The sequence below is a fragment of the Phalaenopsis equestris genome, unplaced genomic scaffold (genome assembly GCF_001263595.1).
Source record: "Phalaenopsis equestris unplaced genomic scaffold, ASM126359v1 Scaffold206200, whole genome shotgun sequence".
Lineage (NCBI taxonomy): Eukaryota > Viridiplantae > Streptophyta > Magnoliopsida > Asparagales > Orchidaceae > Phalaenopsis > Phalaenopsis equestris.
Genome location: NW_018225623.1, coordinates 372,503 through 399,615, shown reverse-complemented (window position 1 = coordinate 399,615; position 27,113 = coordinate 372,503). Strand labels below are relative to the sequence as shown.

Sequence of the window (27,113 nt, the reverse complement as noted above, 5' to 3'; positions counted from 1 at the left end):
TTCCTGCTGGACCGATCCTAGTACCATACAAAATTGGCCTAGTTCAGCCCCCATTACAGCCCACATCACTATTGGCTGGAAAATTTGACAGGAAATGAATGATCAAAAGAATAAGGAAAATGCTAATGCCACATTCAAAGGATCAAAGGAACCATTCAACAATGATCAATTTAAAATATTGAACAAACTCCTTGGAGGTTATTCGGAGCAGCACACCTATCTCGTGACATGCCAAAGTAATATATTATTTTCCTATGTTGTCGATAATGGGAAATGCAGAACTTGGATCATAGATTCAAGAGTACCTGATCATATGACCGGAGGCATCAATGCTCTAGTCAACTATCATGAATCTTCTAAATCTAGATTGGTAATCACACTCAAATATTTTTGGAATGGAGATATGGGGCTCTCTTAGGATATTACTGTTTTTTCTGTTTTATATGCTCCACAATTAGATTGTAATTTAATTTCAATCAGTACATTTGGTCATAATATGAAATGTATAACCAAATTCTATGCAAACTCTTATGAATTTCGGTGGTGGAATCGGGGAAGCTAACTGATAGTGCTGAAATGTACTAAGACATACCTGTTCAAGGAAAATCTCTCTCTAAACACAACTGATCCCATCTTCATATATTTCAAATTTCTGAGTCAGTTGAGTTTATATTTGTCGAAAAATAAGTCATGTCATGACAACACAAACTGGGTCATCCTATTTTTGCTAAGTTCTATTCACATTTATTCTCAATAAAAAAATGTAGTTTCCATCAATGTGAGATTTGTCAACTAGCCAAACACTTTAAAAATAGTTATCTCACGACTCGGTATAAACCCTCACATCATTTTTTCATCATCTACGGTGATATTTGGGGACTTTCAAAAATAAAAACTCTAAGTGAGGCTAGATGGTTTGTCTTAGAACTACTTGGACATTCTTGATGAAGGAAAAATTTGAAACAACCCATATCTTCCAAACATTTTGTGATATATTTCAAACTCAATTCCAATGTAAATTCAAATCCTCAAAACTGATAATGCAAAGAAATATTTCAACTCTATCATTGAGTCTTATCTTTCAAAAAATGAAATTATTCGGGTGAGTTCATGTATTGATACCCCACAATAAAATGAGATAACAAAGAGAAAAAACAAACATGTACATGAGGTATCCTGCTCAATTATAATTTCTCATCAAGTTCTAAAATATTTTTTTTTGGGGAGCAGTTTTACTGCAATATATCTTATCAATCGAATGCCTAGTAAAGTAGTTAACTTCGAAAAGCTACTTCATAATTTGATGGTTACTTATCCATACATCAGAGCTTTCTGTTCTACCATACAACTTAAAATTGTATCTTTTGTCTACATTCATTCTCCAACATGCATCAAAATTAATCCTAAATTTATCAACTATATTTTTCTTAGGTATGTCTTTAACAAAAAGGTGTAGAAGTGTTGCTCCCCTATTATCAGAAATACTATCCCAAATCTGATTTTCAAGGGGAGTGCAAATGAACACCAATTTTGGGATGATGGCACCTACAAAACACACTCACCTACTACTTTTCCTACTCCCGTTCCATCTGACTCTCCTACTGTTGTTGGGGATATCCAACCAATTCGACTTTACAATAAAGAACCTTGTGTGTACACTAGGAGGAAGAAAAACCTTGAGCAGGTGGAAGACAACTTCCAAAGACAATTTCTCCAACCAAAACCCAAGTCTGTATTTACCTGAAATTTTGGGTGTGTCTAGTACTCATGAGCTATCTCATTCCTTTTTTGGTGTTGATGACAAGGGAAGCTGTTCAAGATTGCAAATCTAGGAGCATATAGCTTATGAAAAACCGTCATTATCCTATAAAATGTTTAGATTCAACCTTGATAATGTGGTCTTAGATCCATTCATGGAATTCTTGAAAATTCAGAGTGGAGAAAAGCAGTAAAAGAAGAGAAGCACGAAAGTAGAATGTCATATGCCTCTTAAACTTCCTCATAATAAGAAGTCAGTTAGATTCAAATGGGTGTTTAGCATAAAATACAAAGCTCATGGGAGTATTGAGAGATTTAAAATCAGAATTGTTGCTAAAGGTTTCACACAAACCTATGGAATCGACTATTGGAAACTTTCACACCAGTTGCCAAACTAAATACTATAAAAGTTCTTCTTTCAGTAGCAATGAATAAAGAATGGAGACTTAATAAACTTGACTTAAAAATGTCTTTCTGAATGGGTATCTGGAGGAAGAAGTCTACATGAAGATATCGCCAGAAATTGTGATTCAAACAAACACCTTGTATGCAAACTCAGAAAGTCTCTCTATGGGCTTAAATAATTACCAAGCGTGTGGCTTGAAAGGTTTGCTAAAATTATGAAATTCAGTGGATATTCTCAAAGTCAGGCTGATCACTCATTATTTATAAAACACACTTAGAGAGATTAGATTGTTGCACTGATTGTATATGTACATGATATGATTCTTATTTTATGATGAAAGAAAAAATTTTAGAATCAAAGAAATGTTGGTCGTTGAGTTTGAAATCAAGGACCTACTAAATATGAGATACTTTCTAAGTTTAAAGGTAACAAGGTTTAAGAAAGGGATTGCTATATCACAGAGAAAATACATCCTAGATATGGTAAAGGAAACATACTAATGGATGCAAATCTACTGATACTCTAATGGATCCTAACAATAAATCTAATAAGAGGAAGAACATATGTGTGTGGATAATGGAAGATACTGAAGATTTGGTCGGAAAATTTCTCTTTCAGTCACATATTAGCTTAGATTTTGCATACTCTACCAATATTGTGAGCCAAGACATAAATAGCCCCAACTGAAGAGCATTTGGAGATGATTTACATGATTATGAGGTTTCTCAAAAAGACTTCTGGTTACAGATTAATTTTTTAGAAAAAAAAATTAGAGAAGTGGAAGTCTACACTGATGTTAGTTGGGCAAGATAACTCACCAACAGAACGTTCACCATAGGTTATTACTCATATGTATTGGGAAATTTGGTTACATGGAGAAGTAAAAAACAAGTTGCTGTTTCAAGAAGCAGTGCGGAATCATAGTAGAACCCTTGAGTATCTGTGAAGGGGCATGGATTCAGAAATTGTTAAAGGAACTGTGATGTTCTTCCAAAAGGTTTATACTTATGTTCTATGATACAAAAAACTATCAGTATTGCCAAGAATCCTATGCATCATGACAAAACTAAGCATATTGGAGTTGATAGACACTTCTTCTCTGAAATGGTTAATGAGGGAATTATATAGCTAAGCTAAATCCCAACACACCAACAAGTTGATGTTGTTCTTCACGAAAGCTCTCCTTTTAACACCTTCTCTAAATTCAATACCAAGCTTGATCTCTATAACATCTATGACCCAACTTGAGGGGGAGTGTGGAGAAGATTATATCCTTTCCATATTTACTTTTCTCATGTTGGCCAACCACTATCTCCAAATTTTGGAGGATTTGATTGGTTTATTCCCTTCTTATTGTATATTTTTTTATTTTTTGTTCATAGTTATTTTCTTTCCTAATTTAGTTGAGATATGTTTAGTAAGTTTGTAAATAAGGAGGGCTTGGTTTCCCTATATATATGTGCCCTATTTGTGAATAATGAATTAAGGATTTTTCTCTCCAAGTAAATTCTACAATGTCTTCATTCATTCACCCTATCAATACTCTTCATTAACACTGTCTATTAATACCTTTGATTAAGGATCTTATCAATGCTTTCTTTGATAAGGATCTCATTGCCAACTCTTTGCATCTGATTCACACTACTATCTCTTTCATGAATCAATCACACTCCTAGTACTAGCTATCTTTACAACAACAACAAGAACAACAAAAACTTTATCCCATTAAGTGGGGTCGGCTACTTGAATCCTTTTTCTCCATTGCATCCTATTTAGTGTCATATTTTCATTTAATTTAAATAAATTAAGATAGTTTTTTATACAATATGCCCATGTCTTTCTAGGTCTACCTCCGCCTTTCTTAACATAAATCGAATCAGCTCCTTCTAGCACTAGCTATCTTTAAACAACAAAATATTTGAATACTTCATCTATAGTGGCTATTATTTTCAGCTTTATGCTGACATTTTTTATGCCACTATAAGTTTTCATCGGAGTCCTACGTATCTGTACATCATATCTATTGATTATTTATAGTATTAGTTTGCTCTATTTATTATTGGGGGTATTTTCTTTCAGCATATTTTGCTTGAAATTTCAGTTATCTTGCCTCCATATTATAATATGTATAATTTTACTATGAATACATTTGAGCAAAGATGTAGTTCTTTTTAGTTCTTTCCTTCTAAAAATGTTTATACCTGATAAAAAAGGCATATAAAGGCTAACTAATAAACTTAATTCAGTGTGCAGTAAGCAGTAATTGTAATGTTTAGCTACTTTTAAGTTACTATGGCTATGCATGATATGAATGGCATTCCAAGCATTGCTAGGTGTGGATTGATTCTTGACTTAACTCTGTTCTGGTCGTATCCCAATTTCTTGGACACATTTTTTTTCTTTTTTAAATTTTTGTTTGGGTTAGAATCGAGTCTAACTTGCAGAAGTTTGGTGTTTATTCTTGTTGTAATAATGAAGGGCTGACTTCATAAAGATGACCAATGTTATTTGAAGTATGATGTAATTTTTTTGAAGATTCTTCTTGAAAGATCCCATATGGCTCAACATCATGCACTTGGAACTTCTAAATTTATGCTTAATTGGCTATTTTATTGATTTTTACCTTACTTTATGTTTCGAACCATGTAATTAAAGCTGATAATCTAAGATTTTAACCCTCTAAAATTGAAATACACTATATTCTTGCGATGAATTATTGTATTTTCTTAAAATGAATTTTCAAATTTATGACCACGTCAATTTCAGGGTAATAATTTGCATGTAATGGGCACAGGGAAAATCATATGTCTTTCTGGTCCTCCTGGAGTTGGTAAAACTAGTATTGGGCGTTCAATTGCACGTGCTCTGAACCGGAAATTTTATAGGTTTTCAGTGGGAGGTTTGGCTGATGTTGCTGAAATCAAGGTGCAAATATTTAATTGCTGAACTTTAATTTCTTTATTTTACAATTTAGGAGTCCACATACATGGAGTTATTTTAAATGATTCAATTTGCTCAGGGTCATCGTCGAACCTACATTGGTGCAATGCCAGGAAAAATTGTCCAGTGCTTGAAAAGTGTTGGAACAGCTAACCCTCTTGTTCTAATTGACGAAATTGACAAGGTAGTTTAACTGTCTATACCTGCCTGAATTAGCTAATATTTGTGTTTCTGTAAGTTATCTTTAGATTTTCCTTTTTGCAGTTAGGCAGAGGTCATGCTGGTGATCCAGCTAGTGCTCTGTTGGAGCTTCTTGATCCTGAGCAAAATATGAACTTCCTAGATCACTATTTAGATGTTCCTATTGATCTCTCAAAAGTAAGTTCTGTTCCTACGGTCAGAGGTTGAAGATTCCATTCTTCTGGAACACTGGAGCGCCTAAAGTTAAATTTTGATTTCACTTTCTTAGCAGGCCTTTGGTTTTGATTCTTATTGAATTTTGGAAGTTTTAAACTGCCGAAGTGTTCTTGAAAAAGTACTGAAAAAAAAAATAAAAAAGTTTACCTAGCTATTTTTAAAATTCCAAATAGAATGCTTATTTCTCTTAGAATTTTGAACTTTCTTACCAAAGGAATGATGAAAACTGATTCATACTACTGCGTGTTTTTGAAAAACCATTAAATGAGGGAACAGTCATGTTTATTTTCACCATCTACATAGCCTGGATCTATGAAGCATCACTAATCTCACACAATGTAGCCGTTCCCATAAGGAAGCAAATTAATTCATCAGTAATATTATTATTCCTAATACAAGCTTGAGAACCCTTTATATTTTAGGGTGGTTCAAGACTAAAAAGCTATAATAGCCAACAGAAATATACTGATGTCCATATTCCATAGTATCCTCAAGTTGAGTTATACAAAAATAAAGCTTAGGGAATGACTGATCAAAGTTCAGCTAAGCAAAATGGGAGACCAACTGTCAACAAGGGTACTGGTCTTGTAGGGTCATGTATCTTGCATTATGTACAAGAAGATTGGATCCTATAATTGGCATGTGATTCATTTTAGATGGATTCCATAAATTTTGATCTGATTACTTGAATGCTTGTAATGATATAAAATCTACGCTTTATTATATGCTTTGATTGAGATTTTGTCAAATATGCTCTGATTTTCTTCTTCTGTGTAAGTTCTTTGATTTTTGCTTGGTTTAGATCCTAGTGTTTCTTACTAACATTGAATTTGTTTTTTTGCATGCTCTTAAGTTTTGAATCAAAATTTACTAATATTTGCCACATCTGAGAACTGATGGATTGGAATTTCGATTCTTTATATGGTTTTTTTTTGTATCTTATCTTAGATTAGCATCTAAAGAATTAATAACTTTAGACTGCCCTAAGGGTTTTAGGGTGCGTTTGGAACAGTTGCTGCTTTTTCAAGAAGCAGCTGTGAGCAGCAGCATCATAGTTGCTATCTGAAAGCTGCTATTGGAATAGCAAGAATCTATTTAGATAATTTGTTGTGCTGCAGTTGTTTCTAATGGCAAAGACTGTTATGCCCTTATATATGTAAATCAGCTGAATGGCTGCAGTTTTTAAAATTATTGTAGCGGAATAACAAAAATAGCTCCAACATTACATAAAACACGTCGGGAGTACAAATTTCTCTAATACATCAATTGTCAATTACCATTTCATGCATAATATGACAACAATAAAAACTACAAAAATAATCAACAATGCTATAATAAAGTTCGCCTTCTTGTCCGGACGATCTTGTCTTAGAAATATTTTTTTGTCTATAACATCTCTCGTTACTTAATCACTATTCGGAGCGAACTCATCAATATCATCAACCAATCGAAAATACTTGCAATCTTCACGCTTCCTATTTTTGGGACAATAATAAAATCTCTTCTAATAGTTGCGTTCTTTTCTTGATGTGTATTCGGAACACCGCGTACCACAGTGCCAACACACAACTATTGAAGTAATTGATGACTTCAACTCATTTTTTCTAATATTATAATAGAGTATGATTTAATTGACAAATTAAACTTGATATGCAATATAATAATAAAATAAATATTTGATTTCATAATAAAAAACACAAGGAAAAATATACATAGGTAAAGTTAGACATCAACAAATCCTCAATACAAAATACTACATAAATATAGAATGTAAACATCAACAAATCCTCAATATGTTTGAAATTGTGAACATCTACCAGAAGGCATTACAAAATGCTACATAAATATACTCGATGCCAAAGCATCTATAATCTTTTCTCTTAATTGGATCAGCTCTTGAACACCCTTTTCTTTGGATGTATTGAAGTTATTCGTACCAAATTTTTTATCGCGCAGTGATTGTCTTGCTCGATGTTCGAATGCTTACACAAATATGCATGTTGGATCCTCATCGCAGACCTTGAATTCAACATCGTATCAAGATGGATGCTTTCGTGTAAAATTATGTAGCTCTGTCGTTGTAAGAATTATCTTTACCTATTTTTTGAAGAAATATGTCGGCATATTTCGGAGTATGACTTACTTCTTCCATATGTCGAATGCTCTCTCGATAACACTCCTTAATGAAGAGTGTCTTTTGTTGAATAATTCATTCCTCCCCTAATCACTTTGCAGTTGTGTTCAAAATCAGGAGGTGATATCTCATGTCAGAGAAGGGCTTTAAGAAACCTTGTTGCAATGGATATCCCGAATCGATGAGATAATATTTCTCTGAATAATACAAATCATTACTACACATACTCAAATTAAACGCTTCATATACGATCACGAATGTACTAATCTGGTGGAGGCATTAGCACGTCGCCAAATTCACGTCGCTAAATAACATCGAGCTCTGTGGCGCTGAATGTTGGCCTTTAAAAGAGTAGCATCAAACTAAGTTAAGTGTTGCCGAGATGAGAATGATTAGGAGGATGAGTGGCTTTACACTTAGAGACAAAATGCAAAATGTATATATCCGTGATGGGGTTGGTGTAGCTCTAGTGATAGACAAAATTAGAGAGTCGTCTTAGATGCTTTGGTCATGTTAAATGTCGACCATCTGATGATCCGATTAAAAGTGTAGATGTTTTAGATTTAACTTATGTTAAGAAAGACAGAGATAGACCTAGGATTAATTGGGCATATTATATAAAAAATCATATTAATTTATTAGAATTAAATGAAAATATGACACTAAATTAGATGCAATGAAGAAAGTGGATTCATTCAGTTGGCCCACTTAGTGTGATAAAGGTTTTGTTATTGTTGTTGTTGTTGTTTTCGCCAAATAACAAATTTGAATATGCGACTATCATGAGCATTCCATTCCCATCCAGCCATTAAGAATATAAAACAAATATTGAAGTCACAAACAACTTAGATATTATGTGTAACAGATCCACAATGTTCAATATATGCAATCTTGTCATCTTTACGAACAGGTGCATCGACATGCGTTTCATCAATCGCTTTGATACAATCATATTTAAAAAGTTCATTGGAACAATTTTTTTTGTTATAAAACAATAATGCGAAAATAAATGGAAATATCAATACTTTGAAGAACGACATTAATCTCGAATTGCTATGGATTTCTTGTGTATGTAATAAGATCTTTGGGTTTCACCAATTTGGTTGACAATCTAACCAGAGAAATAATTTATATCTCTTTCAAACATAAATCACTGAATATGATATTGGCCTCTCTCTCCCCAATTGCCGACATCCCATATTCTTTTTGTTCACCCATCTGATATACCATATAGATAAAATATTTGGAGGAAAAAATATAATTTAGCTTAAAATTTAAAAATAATTTTAAAAATTGAAAATAAAAAAAACAACATATCGAATTAGAGCTTAGTGAGATCAATTTATCAAATGATGCTCCATCCAAGATCACTAATTGTATCATTCAAGCTTTAAGACCAGAAAGTATATGTGGTTTTTGTGACATGTGTGATCTAAGACCATGTATTATCTGTGATTAACAATATGATGTGTGCTTTAAGATCGGGTAATATTGCGACAAACAAATGAAGACAATTATATAAGTGACAATTGGTGATTGGTTGAACTCTTCAATTTTTTTCATCATTACTCTACATAATATTACGAAATCCAAAGGCATCAAAACCACACTTGAAAACCAATAATGCAAAGTCACGACAAAAGCAATAGCCAACCCCTACCAACAACTAGCATTTCAAAACTACAACCACACCGTGATATTCTTAAAGTTTGGTTTGATAAGAACAATTTTCTACTCAACTTATTCCTATTGACCACAAGTTTGAATGAACTTTGGTGAAAATTATGTTTTCCTCAGTCGTATTCTTCTATTACATCTCTGTTTAATTTGAGGGGGTCAGCTGGAGTGTGACTGCAAAATGGTATCACAGCAAGACTAGAATTGCAATCAATAATGAAAATGTGATTAGATGTATAGAGGGAACAAGAATGAAATTAAAATTGAATTGATCAATTTAGAGCTCTTGCCAATTTGGTTTAGGTAGGTGGTTCCTTAGAATTAGAAAATAATTTATGCATGATATAATTATTATATTATAAATTGCACTAAATAAATAAAATTGTGCAATTATAGATAAATATATATGAGAAAAATGCTAGAAAGAATGGACGGTTGGCCTTCTTGGCATACCGGTGAATCAGAGATTCAAGCCAATGATAATTCTAACAAGAGCGGCACTCAAAATAGATCAAATGAGGAGACAAATCAAAGGGCTGCAAGATATTGTGAAGTTAATATAATTTCTATTGAAAGATCTTCTATAAGCAATGTTCCAAGCTTTGAGTTTGGTACTGAGGTTAATCAACATTTGAGGATATTTCAGACTTTCAAGTTACTTGTATTTAAGAGAGTCGGTGACCCTACAATTATTGAAAATTTGTTACCGGGGATTGTAAAATTTTAGATGACATGATTTGCTTGAACAATAGAAAGTTGTATTAGTCACATTCATTTTAGAAGGCAAAGCAAAGAGATGGTGTTAGACACAGTACAAAAAAAAGTTTGGGCTAACACCTCTCTTTATGGTTTAGTAGGATGATTTTGTATGAGTGTTCAACAAGTGGTTCATCCCACCATTAGCCAGATTAAGCATTAATTGCAAGAAATTAAAATCTTATGAAATTATACAGCACATTGGGATGAATCATTGTAAATTACAAAATTATAAAGTATTGATAAGAGTTCAACATTTAATGTATTTCGTTTATCTTTAATTCATAACCTGCTACCAATGTTTTGGATTATTTTATTTTTCTACCATATGAATTCACATCTAAATCCTTCAAAAATATCTCTTTACGTTTGGTTGAAAATATCTTATATGCACAGATTTTGCATGTCATTTATATATATTAGGAGTTTCTTGTGCTTTGGGATGATAGGCCTATTTTAGATGATTCTTTCATTTCTTTGTAACAAGCTTTAAATTTATACCTAATTTTTTATAATAAATATCTAATGCTTAATTTATCGGGGCTGAATTTTTTCAGGCCTGGCAGAATGATGTGAAGTTGAAAACCTGCACAATAGATATACAGATTTTGTGAATTGATTTTATTTTATTTCATTTTTTTAGTTTTAGCTTTTGAAAACATGTTTATGAGAACGGGATGTGTTTTCAAGTGTTTTGAGTTCTTTGTTGGTCTGATTTGCTGCTTGGCACATGCCAGTTCTTTCAACGCTCTTCATAATCAGTGTTTTATCGTTTCCCTTATTCTTTGTATTTTGTAGCATTTACTTGCACACCACTCAATTCTTATGTTTTTACATATGTAACACCCATGCTTCAGTGTGCGTGTGCGTGTGCGTGTGCGTGTGTGTGTATATAGATAGATAGATACATACATATATATATGATATCAATACATACATACATACATACATACATACATATATGATATCGATGTGCTGTCGTCTCCGCTCTGCTAGGGTTTCGCCTCATGAGGCGAACCCTAACGTCTCTTGCTTAGATATTTTTCGTCAGTACTCTGATTTCCTTTGCTTCACCTTCGTCGTCGGTTTCTCGCGTTGTCTGCTTATTTTTCTGCTCGAGCTGAATTTGCAGGGGTCCTCATCGTCCGCTTCTACAATTTCGGCGGGCTACGTCCTGTTCGCTGTAGGTATAGGGCGTCGTTCTGCTCGAGCTGATTTCACAGGGCTTCTTCAAAGGGTTCGCTGCAGGCTGAAGGGCGTCGTTCTGCTCGAGTTGAATACGCAGGCCTCCATCTATTGGGGATGGCTTCAGACAGATCATATGCTGCTGCTTTTGCGGGTGTCCAAGCCTCAGATATATCTAAATCGTGTCATTTTCCTCCTTCGTTTGAGTGAGAGAAGAATATCAATAAACCTGATAGAAAGAATGGGTAGTCTGCTATCTTTTTTACAGAAGATGAAAATATTTAACTTGTTTCCTCCTGGTCATCCCAAAATAAAGCTGATTCGTAATGAATTTGAGCTTATGCACCTGGTTAGGGAGTGAAAAATTGGATTGTTAGATGGAAGACACATTCTCATACAAATAAATAATGAAGAGGATTGCACGCGTTTATTTGCTAGAAAGATAATCTGGATTGATAACAAAACAATGAAGATTTTGAAATGGTCTGTGGATTTTGAGCCCCAGACAGAACTTCCAGTCATTTCGTTTTAGATTCGCCTCTCTAGTATGAAATTTCATTATTTTACTTAAAAGGTTTTGTACGCTATTGCCTCAGCTTATGACAAGTCACTCAAAATGAGTGTTCCTACTTTTAATCTTTCTCGTCCATCTGAAGCCAGAGTACTTGTTGAAAGAGACTTCACTTTATCTGCTTATGAGAAAATTTGCTGGGGCACACAACATCATGGATATTAACAAAATGTAGTGATTGAGCCTTTAATTTCGTATTGTTCAAGCTGTCGTATGTTCGGCCACTCCAGGTCTCAATGCCACCATCTACACCCACACCTCAGACTAAAAAAGCACAGTGCTCTGCCAGAGGCAGTAATTTCATCTCTTCATCTCCTCCTGATCAGTCAGTTCCAAGTTATTGACATTATTGATCATCAAAAGGATATCCCCGAAGACGTCACTATTCTCGCAGACAATATGACAGCCATTCAGCCGTCTCTGGAACCTCCTATCGTGGAAGAGAGGGAGATTCTTCAGACCCCACTTGGCCTAGAACTTACCACTGGTATTACAGGTGACAATACTTCTACTCTTTCACTACCGCCTCATCAGGTCGAGCAAGCTGTAAATGTTACTCAGGATCATGGGGATCATGTTGTGCAGCAGCCTACACCTGTCCGACCAACTTTGAAACAATCTATTGATCAGATGAGTCAATCGCCGGATGAGGAATGACAGGTCTGAACATTCAGGAGAATAGAGACCTACTTGAGCTCTGGAATCTGATGGATGATACTTTGGTTACTTCGAACAATGACACCCACTTTCCAAAATTTGTTAGTCGGCTTAATTCCGAGAACTAGAGGCAAAGGGAGGACTAAAGTGGGACGTCTCTAACACTTTTGCGCTCTTTGGTGACTTTTTGGTTTTACACCTTTATATGTATTTGCTTTATTTGGAATTTGTGTGTGTTGTATTGTGTGAGTTGGGCTCTCTTTTAGGCCATCTCGTACAACATTTCTGTATATTTTCCGTTTTCATATATTAACCCTTCGGTTTTTTCTTATATATATATATATCTATCTAACAACCAAATGTTTCTTTTTACATTTATACCACCCAAAACTTTTGTATCTCACACACATATATCTGTGTGTGTGTCTGTGTGTGTGTGTGTGTTATATGAAAGTTTTGGGTGGTATAAATGTAAAAAGAAACATTTAGCTGTTAGATATGTAAATACATAAGCATTTGGGTGGTATGTATGTTATAAGGGGGCTAGGGCTGAAACCGGCTCAACCTATTCAGCAAGAATGTAGCTGAACCGACCGGCCCTACATAGGGTTGATGTGGCGGGTTCAGTCTTATGGTTGTTATTTCTACTATAAATTTGTTGCTTGGCTGTTTAGGGTTTAGTATTTTGTTTTTTTCAAATTTGTCGCCGTCGACATGACTCTCTCTTCCTAATGTTGTATCTGAGGATAGGTGGTGCTCCGGCTGTATCTTGCTCCACGGTTGTGGTTATGTCTACAAATATTCTTTGTATTGCCCTTCCCAACTCGCTACCCTCTTCCCTGCGCGTCCCACCTTCGCTGCTTCTAGCCTTCCTTCACTTGACTTAGTGCTGCTAGCCTTCCTACACCTGACTTGATGCCGCTGTGACACTTCATTTCAAACACCCGAGGAAGTCGAAGAAGGGAGAGGAAGTGATGTGTCGAGAAACTGAAGAGGGGGAGAGAAAGCAAGCAGTTGGGTACTCGAATGGGTGCGTTTATAAATTGTCACATGAAGGAGCTAGCGATGAGATTGTAAGTTAGAAACGGTTTAACTGGGGGTGGTCAATTAACAAACATGTAGGAAGAAGGGCTTCGAAGCACGGTGGCTGTCGCGTGCGTCTAGTGCAGAGAGGACGACGTCGTCATTTACTCTTTAAGAGGAGAATAGAGGCAGTTTTGAGGAGAAGATGTGGGAGAAAGAGGGTAACCTGTGGAAGGAGCTCTCTTGCATGCTAGAGTCTGATCACATGCAGAGGAAGAGGAGCTCTTGACCAAGCCCTAGCGTGCAGGTGTAGTAAGAGTGAAGTCGAGCATGCGATGAAAGAAAAATAATCGAGCAGAAAGTGAGGAAAGAAGCTAGCATGTGAAGGAAGAAGAAATCCGTGCAAGTGCTGAGCCAGGTCGAGCTTTTGGTAATTATAAGTTTTTTATTTTAATATTACATATTATTTGGTTTATATATATATATATATATATATATATATTATATATATAAGACTAGCAAATATTATAATAATAATATGAAAGATTATAACTACTTAATTAAATATGAGGGGATATTTATTGAATATTGAATAAAATAAAAAATATTGATTTAGTTGAAGTTTTTATGGTTAAATTAAAGCAATATGAATACTTAAAATGAAACTTCTAATCAACAATTAAAGTTGCATAAGTAATTAAGAGTTTAATTTAACATAATTAGTGATATGCTTAAAATTATATTTTTATGATATTGTAGGCAGCTAATTATGAAACAAGTCATACAATTTTGGGGTGAGTAGTCTTACTTTTAATTTATGATAATATTTTGGTTCTCGATTTTTTATGCATTAATAAATAATGAAATTTGCACAAACATTATTTTTGATTTATATATTTTTCTTTATTGGTCACATTGATAGTAATGTTTGTAGTTACATAATATCATGCATGTTATATATAGTAAATTGAATGTGACGAGCACATGAATGATATCTATATTTATTATTTGCATTTGCATGACTGACTATGATGGAGTCACCCATTGATGATACTTGTGGGGAATGCTAAGATATCTGTGCACGTATATGAAAATGGATATTGATATTGATGTGTCTTAATTGTCACAATTTTTAGAGGATGTTCCTATGTCAGTTGTACAAATATAAAATGATATTAATATGTTATTGATATATTAAAGTTCTTTGAATAACATTAAATATTTTATTGATTTATTAAAAACTTGACCGACATGTATATCGCTTCTGTTTCTTTTGTATTACTGTGGTTTTTAAGCATGAATATTTATTTGCCTGTTTAGCTCATAATTATTTTTAAATTAACTTTTCAGATTAATTTTAAGTGATTAAAAAATAAGCGATAAAAGAAAATATTTTTAGAAGATGTGGACTAGTAATGAGGTTTATTTAAATATATTACTTTAAATAAATTGATTAGTGATTCTTTCATATGTTAATAACAAGTTAAAAAAAATGAATATCGTAATTTTATTTCCCACTATCCGACTCTGTTTTTGTCTTGGTTAATTCCAAGCCCCGGGCTGGGTCGTGACAGCCACCAAAATTTTCTGCACCCCTCTTATCTACTGCCAACTTTCCAAACAACCCTTATCTACGTTCGCCACCCTTCCAACAACCTAATCTACTGTCGCTTACCCTTCTTGCAACCTTATGTGTTGTCGCAACCTTCCAAACCACCACCATACTTGCTGTCCAACTGAGTTTCATCGCATTCACCCTCCCCCTAGAAGCTTGTTTGTGCTGTGTTATTTTATTTCTAGTTTTAAGATCCTTTGTTGTGGTTCCTTTGAATTTTCAACAAAAATATTTGTGCTGATTTTTTCTTGGGTTAACTCCGACATCAATTGGTTCAGAGCTGGCTTAAATCTAGTCCTATTCTACGGTTTCCTGGTATCCGCCTTACCCTCGAACAAAAAAATTCTTTCCTATCCTCGATCAGCTCTTCCAATCCCCAAACCCTAATCATACCACCAAGAAGATACATGTCGGAACCTATCCTAACTCTAGTCCTATCATAAGGTTTACTCGCATCCACCTTACCTCCCCAACAAAAATTTCATTTCCTTTCCTCGATCACCTCTTCCAATCCCCAAACCCCACCAAGGAGATACATGTTGAACCTTTCCTTGAACGAGATATAGCTTCAAAAAGGCTTACAAAGATTGACGTTTGAACCCAGGGGAGATTGCCCTTGACCGTGATTTGGAAAGTCGAAGGGGAGAAAGGGACAATAATCTGAATCCGTTCCATGGGAAAGACGTCAGTCTTGAGGATTACAAACCTTGATGTTTCAGAATTTAGTATTAGAGAAGGCCAAGAGAGGAGACCACATATGGAGGACGGGGATTTCAACATCAAAGTGGGTTTGCCTGAGTTCAACGGAGGTATGGATCTATACAAATTTATTGGATGACTGCAATCTATTGAGCAAATCTTCGAATATAAGGAACTTTCGAGGATAAATAGGTAAAACTGATCGCCATCAAGTTGAAGAAATGCGCCTCCTTGTGGTGAGAAAACTTTCAGAGGTAGAGAAGGAGAGAAGACAGTGATAAGATTACCAAGTTGGAAGAAAAAGAGGAAATAAATTCAGAGGAAATACCGACTATCTCATTGCCCTCAGGATATGTTTCTGAGACTCCATTACCTGCAACAGAGACCTATCAGTGGAGTTTACAATGCAGGTTGGCCAGTTGCAGATGAAGTATGAGTTGGTTGAGCCAAAAGAACACACCATAATTTGTATTATGGGGGGCCTGAAGCCTCCTATTAACAACATTGTACAGTTACAACCATATTGGTCGCTAGGAGTGTCCATATTTTAGCTTTGCAGGTGGAAAGACAACGAAAGTATAGCAGGCAACAACCCTCCAGACAACAGTCCTCATTCAGGCAATCACTTGCAGCTACAACTACCGACAAATGTACTTATGGAGTTGGAAAGACAGGACTGTGGAGTGATAAGATCTGAGTGTAAAGAGGCCGAAAAAGAGTAGCTTGCCCGGTACAATGCCTAACAAGAGATGTTTTGAATGCCACGGCTAAGGACACTAGCCTTCAGTTGTCCCACGAGCTGAGTTGTTTCATTCACAAAGTAGAGCATTGTCGAGGAGGTGGAGGAAGAGAAATCTTAGGTGAATCCAGAGAAAGTACTTCAGCTCCAGGGTAATGAGGGAGAAATGCTAGCCATACAGAGAGTCATAAAGATTAAGCCAAAAAGGGATCAATCATGGCTAAGATGTAGTATCTTTCACACCAAGTGTACGGTAAAGGGCAAAGTTTGCAGTTTGATTATCGACAGTTGGAGCTGTGAGAATGTAATATCCATGTTTGTAGTGAAGAAATTGGGGTTGGCCCTGCAAAAACTGTCGTGGCCCGGCCCGGTGCTTGAAGTTAACGAAGGCGGGAACAGATGGTCGGACTGTGTGAAATAAATTTTCTATATTAACCTTCAATTTAACAAGTGAAATAACAACTACAAATAAAATTAAATTAGACAATTAAAATTTACCTCGTTGATGGTTATCTGTGTCTTCTATAAATGTTTTATTCTCAATCGCTTATCTTTTAATAATTTAATTAAACTTGAAAAGTTAGTTAAAACAACTGTGAGCTAAACGAGTTAGTGAATATTCGTGCTCATAAACTATAGTAATGCAAGAGAAATAATATGCATGCGAGTTAAATTATTTAAATAAATCAATTTAAACATTTGTTGCTATTCAAATGAGCCTTTACCAATATCATATCAATACCATTTTGTACATATACAACCGTCACAAGAATCACCGTCTAAACATTGTGTCAATTAAGACACGTTAGTATCAATATTTTTTTCAATTTAGGTACACGAGTACATTAGTGTTCCTCCACTAGTACCATCAAGGGGTGCTCCATCATAGACAATCATGCACATAAAATCAGTCAACATAAACATGTGTTCATCACATTCAATCATACTATATAAAACATACACTAAAATGCATGAGTAAATAGCTACAAAATTCACAAGATATGATCAATAAAAAAAGAATAACTCAATCAGGATAAAACATCCACAAATATCTTCAACTCCAAACATATTTGAGAAGAAATAAATTATTACTATAGTTTAAAAGTACAAGTACTCACCTCGATGTCCATTAATTTGTCTTGATGTCGGCTCATCTAAAATTGAATACCTAAAATAAACACGGTATTCATATTAAATTTTAATTTACTTATTTTCTTATTACAAATTTAATACGTTTTTTTATTATCACATTTTTATTTTTCTACTCAATAATATGTATTTGTGTGTGTGTGTGTGTGTGTGTATATATATATATATATATATATAATTTTTTTTTGAAAGCCCAAGGGCTGTTTTTATCGAAATAGAAATGATACATAAATGTTGTATGAGAGGGCCCAATAGAGGCACCCTACTCATACAGTAATACCTCAATACAAAGATACAGATAGACTCAATAAAAATGTAAAACAAATTTAAAACATACAGAAAACAAGTAGCTAGGGACGAGCCAGTTTAGTCCTGCCTCTTTCTTTAGTTTTATGAGCGGAGCCAGATAACAAACTTTGAAGAATCGTGTCATTGTCAAGAGTAATTAAAGTATTATCCATTAAGTTTCTAAGTTGGAGTGTGCCCCCAACCTTCTTCTTCCGCCGAGAAGTGTAAACCTGTCTTTCTTCCTCTAAAGACTGGCTCTTGTGATTCTCAGTTTGATTAGATGTTAGAACCGCAGTAAAAGGAAAGACAGTCGTTACCACAACGATAGATTCCAGTATATGTAAAGTGTGAATTGTCACCTCTGCACCTGATGCTTCCTGAATAGGAGCTATGGGGCTATCCTGATTTTCTGTTTGAACATTATTCGTTATAGTATGGTCAGGAGAAGGGATCCTAGGGGCAGACACCAACTTCTGTCTTGTGGTGATTCTCTCCTCAGGTTGACTGTCATCAGGTTTGCTGGGAGCGCGTTCAGGCACGTGGGGTGCACTAATAGCATGTTTCTACTTTTGACTATTGTTTCTCAATTGTGTGTGCAATCTGAAACATTTTTCCAGTGGGTGTCCAAACATCTTACAATGCTTGCAGTAGTAAGATTTTTGTTCTATAATGATTTTTTGTCAATAACCATTGTGAGCAGAGCCAAACCAGAATTTTTCTATATCTGATATTGTAATATCTCTTTCAATCAAAATCCTTGCAATAGAGGGCCTTGAGAAATGAACGGTAGGTAAGTCTACCTGCAAAAGTTTTTCAAGAATAGTTTCAATTGCATATAAGATAGATAGGTCAAAGAATTGAAACTTTAGTTCAAGTAATGAGAACCAGATAGGCGCAATTAGAGGTTCTTGACTGGGATCAAGATTAAGGGTCTATTTGAGCAATTTCATATGTTTGCCTTCGATCGTGATGAATTTCTTTGAGAAGATCCTCGTGCAATCTTCTTCTATGCTCAGCTGTATCATAACATGTCTTCCGTCCAAATGACCCATCTGTCAATCCTTAACCGGTTTAAAATCTTCAAGAACCTTCTTGATAATCTCCATCTTAGGGCAACCTAATTGGAACTTTCCAACTAGTGTAAATTTGTATTTTCCTGCACGAGTTGAAATTTCAGCGTCAGAGAAAATATTGCTGGTTTGCTCACTTTTTTCTCTACTTTTTTTATGAGATTGCAATCTTCATTTCCTGCAACAGAATCATGGTACATCAGCGGGAATGTTGAACTATCTGCGAGGTGAAAATGGGAGCTGCGTTTGTGAACCACTGCAGCATAGGAGGGTTTGGCGGGGCTATTACCGATGACGGCGACATCGTATGAAGACTCTGAGGCCATTAGCATGCTTCACACAAGCACTGCATCAACCGACTATCACATACGAAACGGTATGTGAGCAGTCGAGAAGGTCGAGCAGAAAACTTTAGCGGAATAATCGAGCGGCCTTGATGAAGCAGATGAGCAACTTGAGAGAACCTGCAGCTCGAAGTGCCACAGACACGAGCCACAGACATCGAGCAGGCTCGAAGCAGACAAGCAGACGACGCAGTGTAGGCTCGACGACGCAGCAGACGAACAGGCTCAACGACGTGAGCTCCTCCGCTAGCCAGAGCCGTTGACGAAGACAAAAGATCAAAATGAGCTAAAGAAAGTAAAAGTCTGTTTTGAGCTACCATTAAACAATAAAATTGAATTTAATTAAATATAAAGTTTTTGTAATAAGTTAAAATAGCTCAAAATATTAAGTATGTCTCCTTACTCCCCTCTCTCCTGCCCTAGATCACTTGAATCGAGCAGCAACTCGGTTGAGCCTTTACTTCATGCAGGAAAGCTGATTCCAAGCACCTACAGCCGCAGAGCCCTCCTCTCCCCCCTTCCTGCTCATGAGTGTCAGATTGAGAGACTGGTCTCCCGCTCGAACTCATCCCTTCTCGTCTTCCTCTTCTTTTGAGAGACAACCTCGCCAATTCCTTCTTTAAGCTTGATAGAGTCATTGCCGCGAGACAACAACGCTGCCCGTCTTCTCCTCCTTCGTTTGTTCGTTCGCAAGATCGAGTGTGCAGGAACTCCCGCACTCGCTGCCTCTACATGACTGTGTCGTCGCTTCTTTCCTACCTCGCGTCGTCTTTTTCTCCTTCGCACATCGTTGAACCCACGATAAGTCGATTTATATAGGCGAAATTTCCTCCTAAACTTCCGACCTCTTGTCTCTCTGTTCGGTTACCCCAACTCTTCACTTCGTGGACAATCATACCTTCCGGATTGTCTAATGCACCCAACATGATCATGAGATTGATGAACCAGATATTTCAGAGTCATGTCGGTAAATTCGTGGTGGTGTACTTCGATGGCATTCTAGTGTGCAATGGATTTGAGGAGGAGCACTTACAACACTTGAAGATGGTCTTCGAGGTTCTGTAATCAGAAAAGCTATAGACACATCAATGGAAGTGCCGATTTATGACAACACATGAATGCTTTTTGGGTTATATCGTGTGTAATGCAGACATCCAAAGGGATCCTATAAAGGTCAAGGCCATTGTGAGTTGGACCGCACCACAGTCTTTCACCAAGCTGAGGGAATTTTTGGGACTCTCATTACTCTACAAGCGATTTATCAGGAGCATCAGTACCATCGCCGCTCCCCTGCTAGAGCTTTTGAAAAGATAGAAATTTGAGTGGGCAAATGCAACTCAGGCCAGTTACAATAGAATGAAGGAGAAGGTGATTCGGGCCACTTTTGGCATTATCAAATTTCAATCAGTTGTTTGAGGTAGAGTGTGATGCATCCAATGTGGGGGTAGGAGCAGTGTTGAAATAGGTAAGCCACCTCAAAGCATTTTTTCAGTGAACAGCCGAATAAGTCCAAGAGGAAATATTCGACAGACAACAAGGAGTTCTATGCTATTATGAGAGCTCTTGATCATTGGAGCCATTACCTACTGACAAGCAAATTCACTTTGGTCACAAATCATTAGGCTTTGAAATTCTTGGACAGCTAGAACAAACTGAATGGCCGACACACCTCTTGGGTGGAGTTCTTAGTATGGTTCCATTTCGTGCTTAAGCACAAGGCGGGGAGTCAGAACAACACAACAAAAGCATTGATTCGTCGTCACTTGCTGATCATGGAAATTCAGGCTTGATTCGTAGGTTTTTGAGGTAGTGCTGGAGTTGTACGAGACAGATTAGGATTTCGAGAAAATCCGGTAGCAGTGTCAGGAGAAGCCTACTGAACAGTACTACTGGGCTGATGTTTACTTGTTTTACCAAATATGTGTATTTTTAGATGTTCGCTGAGGGAGTACATTGTTCAGGAAAGCCACGGTGGAGGTTTTGCAAGACATTTTGACAAAGATAAGGCTCTTGCGATCATGTGAGAACATCTTTGTATAGCCCCAACTGACTAGAGATGTGGAGAGACATGTTAGACAATGCTGGATTTGTCATATAGTTAAAATCCGGGGACAAAATGCAGGACTATACCCTCATTACCAATACCAGAGGCACCGTGAGTAGATGTTTGCAAGGATTTTGTGGTGGGACTCCCGTGGATGCAGCGAACAAGGATTGCGTTATGGTTGTTATGGATTGATTCTAAAAAGTAGAGCGTTTTGTACCCTGCCACCAAACGCTAGGTGCATTGCTTTTTGCTGACTTGTACTTCAGGGACATTGTGAGGCTACATGGGATACACTGGACGTTCACTTCTGACAGGGTTGTCAAGTTTTTTAGTCATTTCTAGGGGACTTTATTGGGGAAGCCAGGCACTAAGCTTCAATTAAGTTCAGCGGCTCACAGATAGATGATCGGACGGAGATAGTGAATAGGAGCCTTGGGAATCTTTTGAGATTCTTTATTGGGAATAATATCAAGCAGTGATATTTGATTCTAGCTCAAGTCGAGTTTTCTTACAACAGATCCACAAGTTAGCGGACGCACCCCATTTGAGATTGTGTATTGGCGCAATCCGCTCACTCCAATTGAATTGGTACCTCTTTTGCCGACATCAGAGATTAGTGCAGATGGTGTGGAACAGGTACACGAGGTTTTGAAGCTCCAAGAGGAGGTTGGATAGAAGATCTCCAATCCTAACCACAAATACCAAGCACAAGCGAATCATACCACGAAGAAGGTGATGTTTCAAGAAGGGGACCTAATGTGTATCCGGATAAAGAAAAGAAGATTTTCAGTGGGAGCATTAAGAATACTCAAGCCCAAAACATATTGACTCTTCAAAATACGTCGGAAGTTGAATGTAATGCTTATAAGATTGACCTACTAGGGGACTACAATGTTTCCGTGACGTTCAATGTCACGAACTTGACACTGTACTACGAGGAGCTAAAAGCATCAATGAATGATGTCAAAGCTCCCCGAAACTCAAGAGACTGTCTAGGGTTGAACCAGCTCAACCAATTTAGTAAGGATGTGGCCGATCCAGTAGGGAGATTGAATCGTCCGGATCCAGTAGGGAGACTGAATCGGCCTGCCCAAGTTAAAGTTGACGGCTGCCTTCCCCTCCTAGTTATTTCTACCATAAATATGTTGCGTTGCTGTTTAAGGTTTGTCTTTTGCTGTTTTTAGATTTCTCTCCATAGGCGTGGTTCTCCTTTCCTAGAGTCGTATCCGTGGACAGGTCATGCTTCTGCTGTTTTTTTCTTTGGGGTGGTAGTTTTCTCGACAACTTTTATTTGTATTTCTCTTCCCAGCTTGCTGCCCTTTTCCCTGCACTTTCCACCTTCGCTATTCTTGTTGTCGACATCCTGCTGGCACCCCTATCTGCTTGTCGCCAGCCACTCCTGCCCTTCTACTTGCTGTCCCTAGCCTTCCTGAACCCCTCCCTGATGCCGCCAATCTTCTGAACCGCCGTCATCAACTTCCACCACCCTTCTAGCAATCCGAACTGCTGCTGCCTCCCCTTCCGCAACCCTACTTGCTACGCAACCTTCTAAAGTTCCCCCACAACTGCTGTCCAACCAAGGTTTATCACCTTCACGCTCGCCCTAGAGGTTTGTTTGCGCTGCATTATTTTATTTCTAGTTTTAGGAACCTTTGTTGTGATTCCTGCAAATTTTCAGCAATAATATTTGTGTTTGATTGTTTTTGGGGTTAACTCCAGTTTCGGTATGTAAATGCCACTTGTTTTTTTCAATCACTGGAAGGCGATTGCCCATTTCTTTGTTTTTTTTCAACCATTGAAAGCTCGTTGTTGTCTTGGTGTTGTGCTGGTGTTGTTGTTGATGCCATTTTCTTTTGTTGCTAGCTACTTATTTCTCTATTATAGCATAAATGGATTTTTCTTACTTACAAGCTCGGCCTTATAGATTTGTCTATGATTCTCTATTTTCTTTTTTTTTTATTTGATTCTTTTTCACTGTTATTGAAACTGGACATTTGGCCTGCTGCTTTCTTACGGTCATTCTCATTTCTGCTTTTGTTTTGACATTGATTCTTTTGTAATGTCCAGATGTATAATATTTTCTTTTGTTGGCTTTCTACTATAGTAGAAAACCATGTTTCGTTGTTCTCTGTAAAAACTCAGATTGGAAAGTGTTTTTCGTGCTGTCTATACCAGACTTCTGGAATTTCGTAAAACTATGGCTTCAAGGCTAGTTTGACTATAAATATGACTCTACAACAACAACAAAGCCTTAATCCCACTACGTGGGTCGGCCATGTAAAACCTTTCAATAATTTAATAATTTTTTTTATTCTTCTCAAAATTATGTATTTTGGTTGTGGATTCTTCCAGTGTGTGGCATGTCTTGATGAAAATTTTAGGGGAAAAGGTTTCTTCTTAGGCCGTCAATGCTCCTGCGTCTTTGGTGACTTTATCCTTGAGTATGTTTTAATTGGTTTCCACATGGGTGATTGAGATTTCAGCAAATGTGTTAAAATTTGGTTTTCCTTTCTGTGATGTAAGGTTGCTGTTTAGTTTTGATATATTCTCACTTTTTTTAAGAAAATTTTAGGTTCAGGTGCTCTTTAAATTTTTATTTGAAACGTTTTGTGTTTTTTGGGTTTGCATCAAGAGAGACTAGTTTTTATCTAAACTAATAGATGATGTGATGTGGAATTTTGATTTTTTTTAATTCTTGCTTTCGGAGAACCACAGACTCTAAGATGTCCTAGATCTGCTTGATTGGGGCTTTTCAATATTTAGTGAGTCACAGTGGGATTTAGTTGACCTGCATCGAACCTCATCCACATCAGTTTCTGCTATCATGACATTGTAGCTTTATTAGCTCACTTATTATGATCACTAATTCTAACTTACGATATTAAATGATTAATTAAGGTTTGGTATGGTAAATCACACTAGATACATAACATTTTTGGGTAATTTGACCACAATTGGCGTTAGTCTCTCTAGTCTGCACAATTGGATTCACTTAAATGGAATTGTCATCTGTTTTTATTCTCTGTAAAACTATTTTGAAAACTTCTTTTAAAATTTTTACTTTTTAGGAAAATATTTGCAAAACTTACAAGAAATCAAAAGAATTATAATCCCTGTTTTGAAGTGCAGGTGCTCTTTGTTTGCACAGCAAATGTAATTGACACTATTCCGAATCCTCTCCTGGACAGAATGGAAGTGATTGCTATTGCTGGTTATATAGCTGATGAAAAGATGCACATTGCAAGGGATTACCTTGAGAAGTCAACTCGTGAAGCTTGTGGTATAAAGCCTGAACAAGTATGCCACAATACTTTCATGCCTGAGATGTTTTATGACTATCCAACTGAAGCACTACTCCTTAATATACCTACTCATGTAAATCTGATAAGATTAAAATATCCAGGTAGAAGTAACAGATGCAGCTTTACTTGAACTAATAGAAAATTATTGCCGGGAGGCTGGTGTGCGGAATCTGCAGAAACACATTGAGAAGATATACCGCAAGGTTTGAATACATGAATTTTGAAAGGTTGTCTGTGCTTTTCTGTTTTTAACTTAGTTGGCTATTTCAATCTAGTTTGTATCATTGTTAATAATCAGAATAAGCTAATAATCTATCTTTTTTTCACGTGAGTTATGTGAAATATAATTCTAAAGCTGTATGCATGCTTCGTTCATTGGGATGCATGGTGATGGTGATATTTCATCCTGCTTTTGTTTGGTGCCCTCTCAGATGATTTCAGCTTTGAGGCAATGTAATAGTTGCGCCACCATGATTTTGGCAAATCAGTTTGCATTCTGCTGAGAATTTTTCTTATAGATTTGCAGCCAAAAAATGTTTTAAACTGCTATTGTTAATTTCAAGTTATCATTGTAATTATTTGGTTATCAGGAAGAACCACCACTTGTAAGTTTTGATGCCTTTCAGAGATCATGTTAAGCATAGCAAAACAATATGTTATTGAACTATAGGGATTTTTTACTTTAGTTTATTAGTTTTCTTCTTAAGCCTCTTCTTTCTAGAATTTAAATCATGAAGCTCTTATGTTACATGAAATGTTAATAATAGTTCACTCCCAATAATTTTTTATTTTGTAACTTAATACTCTGATATTTGACAGATAGCTCTTCTTCTAGTTCGTAAGGCAATTTCAAACGAGCCATCGAATGCTAAAACTTTCGAGGAGCTTGAAAGGGCAGAAATTGATCCATCCACAAACCAAAGTACAAGAGTTGGCGAACAAACTGACACGGGGGTTTGTGTTTCTTATTTATACAGCAATAAACCATAGTTGATTTGTTTATGAACTACTGTTATTGAACTTGAACATTTCCCATTGCCATTTTGCTTGAGATTTCTAAGTTACTATTTCTCTTGGTCTACAACTCTACATTATTGGCATGATCACATCATTAACCAGACACTATAAAATTTAGGATTTAGCAAGCTAAGAATGAATTTGAGTTTGTAATTTGTATGGATGAACTTATTATAAATTTTCAATTCAGGACTAGGATGATTCGACTGGACTTATATTGTTGATTGAAGTTATCCAGTTCCTTATCATAATAGGGATACTGCTTTGTTTTCTTGAGTTTGTTAGTAGTGGATTAGATCTTATCCTTCAATTTTTCACAAGCACTATAGCAATTGTTGCAAGTTTTTTTACATGAACTGTAAGAGTTGTGGCTGTCTGGCGTGTTGTTTGCTTCTATAAATTGCTAGATTCTTCTTATGTGTAGGTAAAGATTAGTGGCCTGGATCTCTGTTTTTTTATTTATTTTATTTTTTTAGTGTCTAGTTGGTAAGGATGTTATATTACAAATAACTAGTCGCGAGTTCAAGGCTTTGCAGGAGGGTGAGAGGAATAAGAGAAGTAGCGAGGTATTTTAAAATTCCTCTATTTTAAAAGGGTGCGGCCATACCAGCACCAGTGCACTAGATCTCATCAGAACTCCGCAGTTAAGTGTGCTTGGGCGAAAGTAGTAATAAGATGAGTGACCTCCTGGGAAGTCCTTGTGTTGCACCCCACCCTTTAACACTTCCATTGACAATCCCAAGTCCAGATGTGAAAAGTGGAATGTTGTGTTAAGTTGTTGACAGTTAGTACAAAACTTGTCAAAAAACTCATGACATGAATCTTTTTGATCATTGTGTAATTGTTGGGGTGTCTTCTGAAAGCAACATGCTGTATGTTCTGAATACAGTGAAACATGTGCAAGGACCGCTACACTAGCGCTCAGGTGTAGTGTCAAATAAGCAAGGGTTCTCACCTTATGGACGAATGCGGGTAAAAAAGTTAGTCCATGAAACTAATATTAGGATAAGATCTTGGAATATAGGTACTATTGCTGGTAAATTAATGAAATTAGTTGATATTATGATTCATAGAAAGATAATCAAGAAATTAAATGAGTTGGTAAAAAGACTAAGGAGATTGATAACATAAGTTTTAAACCTTGGTATTCAGGTAAGAGTCGCACTAGATATGGGGTAGGTGTAATTATAGATAAGAGTTTGAAAGATAATATTGTAAAATTTAATAGAGCTGGAGATAGAATTATAGTCCTTAAGATTATTACTGATAGTAAGACTTTTAATATTAAAAGTGTTTATGCTCCTCAAGTAGGTTTTGAT

General features: G+C 36.2%; 1 protein-coding gene across 2 annotated transcripts in view; it reads left to right on the top strand.

Annotated features, from left to right (window-relative positions):
* LOC110036410 (lon protease homolog 1, mitochondrial-like) overlaps window positions 1–27,113 on the top strand; it is a 66,092-nt gene that overhangs the window by 20,296 nt on the left and 18,683 nt on the right. For both annotated transcript variants that reach the window (XM_020740845.1, XM_020740846.1), the window contains exons 13-18: window positions 4,959–5,089; window positions 5,184–5,288; window positions 5,369–5,482; window positions 24,605–24,772; window positions 24,879–24,980; window positions 25,597–25,731. In XM_020740845.1, coding sequence (XP_020596504.1) covers window positions 4,959–5,089; window positions 5,184–5,288; window positions 5,369–5,482; window positions 24,605–24,772; window positions 24,879–24,980; window positions 25,597–25,731 — 755 coding nt within the window. The remainder of the gene's footprint in view (window positions 1–4,958; window positions 5,090–5,183; window positions 5,289–5,368; window positions 5,483–24,604; window positions 24,773–24,878; window positions 24,981–25,596; window positions 25,732–27,113) is intronic.